This window comes from Crinia signifera, chromosome 3, assembly GCF_055691185.1.
Source record: "Crinia signifera chromosome 3, ASM5569118v1, whole genome shotgun sequence".
Classification (NCBI taxonomy): Eukaryota; Metazoa; Chordata; class Amphibia; order Anura; family Myobatrachidae; genus Crinia; species Crinia signifera.
In genome coordinates, this window is record NC_139219.1 from 329,176,031 (window position 1) to 329,177,977 (window position 1,947).

General features: G+C 40.1%; 1 protein-coding gene across 1 annotated transcript; it reads right to left on the reverse strand.

The window, feature by feature from the left end:
• Positions 1-537: 537 nt before the first annotated feature.
• On the reverse strand, positions 538-1,512 carry LOC146063067 (taste receptor type 2 member 19-like). The gene has a single exon (XM_083175082.1). The coding sequence runs from the start codon at positions 1,510-1,512 to the stop codon at positions 538-540; it is 975 nt and encodes a 324-aa protein (XP_083031208.1).
• Positions 1,513-1,947: the final 435 nt, after the last annotated feature.

The following is a 1,947-nucleotide window of genomic DNA, read 5'->3' on the forward strand; positions in this document are numbered from 1 at the left end:
AAATCTGCAAGACGAGGAATCTTTTCCAGAGGAAATGTAACATAATCTGTGGTGGATGTGATCTCTTCTGCTAAATGCTGGATACATGATTGCTGGGATCCATTGTATTGAAGTATGTACAGTATGACCTATTTACCCGGTTATATCGTCATATTATACAATAATATCCCACTGACGGACACAACAGGAATTGTCACCAACCAGGTCCCCTGGGTATTGCAGAACTGTCTCCTATAGTCAGAAGGATGAAACGTTAGAGGACAATAGAGCTGATATACAATATGAAGAATTTGCTGTTGGGTTTTGAATATTAGGATCAAGCACGAGAAATATCTGATTCATTTTTTTCTCACGTCATTATATGGATACGGTAGTAATAAAGGGCCTTATTCAGCATTGTTAGCAACACATTAAAAAAGCACACAACTGGGAAAAAATCAGGTTGCACTGCAGGTGGGGTAGATGTAACATGTGCAGAGAGAGTTCCTTTTCAGTTCCTGATTCAATGAGGGAATGTAATTCATCCTACACAATAACTTATTTGCTGCCTGCAGCCTTCTCAGATCCCTGAGTGACTGTCTCCTCCGGATCACCAGATTCGGGATAACTACCTCTGCAGCTGAGCCAGCAGTTGGTTGCATACTGCTGCATCACAGAGAACCGGTTCCTCAGCCTGGTTGTTGCGTAGATCAGGTAAGCAGAATGCAGAGTTGGGAAAATATTCATAATAAAAAATAATCCAAATCCACTAAGTGATCCCTCATAGATCCACATAATAAAATTGGTGATGAAATAAACGACGTAGCTTAACAATGAAATGGTTGAAAACCGTATGGTCTTGCGATACGTGTCCAGTTGTCCTGTTCTGGTTCCGTCACGTCTCATTCTATACATGTGGTGGCAGAGGAATAAGATAAGAAGCACTGATGATATCAGGAAGAAGAGAAACGGCAAAATATCCTGCAAAAAATACAACATAATGTATGTTTCACTTGTGTCGTTTTCAATTGTGTTAGAAGAATTTATATCAATTTTTCTGTTCACGATTATGGCAAATATTGTAAAGTAACAAATGGGCCCCAGCACAGAAGCGATGATCAGATGCACGACTCTCTGTAATATCATTATCCTCAGACGTAGGAAGAAGACGCTGTGGAAGTTGCAGATCTTCAGGCAGAAGACAACCGACAGAATGTTTGCTAACCAGGTGCCGGCGTAGAGGGACATAAAAAGCATCCAGAGAAAAATACTGTTACATATTTTAGGAATTTCTTTAAAGAATAACTGAAAACAAATTTTCAACAAGCAGACGGAATGATAGATAAACCTGGCGATCACAAGGGAGGTGAGAACCTGGTCAGTAGAGGTCACTGGTCTTAGTGTCATCCAATCAGTGACAGTCACAGCAACAATAAATCCATTTATCACTAGTCCTGATATACAGGCGATTCCTCCGGCCACAGCAAAACTCAGCTGCTGTATATCATACTCTTCCTCCATAGAGCTGTTCATACTCAGTGATAGATGTGATCAGTCCCACTGACAGGTAATACAGGTAACTGCCGGGTTACAGGACGGTCTCTATATATCACTGTATAATGCAAATGGTAATGCAAAGCACTGGTGCTGTTCCTGGTTATACAAATAATGAAGCTGTGGTTATATTTTACTAAGTGTCCCTCTTAGGATGTTATTACAAGGTTACAGAAAAACATGTTACATTGAGCAACTATATTTTAAAGCACCAGTAATTAAAATGCATCTGGAAGTAAATATGAAATGAGCATTGTCTATACACTGATTTAATTATAAATATACCAAAAAATAATATACAGCTGTGTTATCATACAACACAGCTGTGCCGGGCTCAGGTACTCTGGTGGGGAGTGGCCAATCAAGGGAGGTGTGGCCAGCCCCAGTTGCTAGGAAATGTTTTTTAAAAGTACG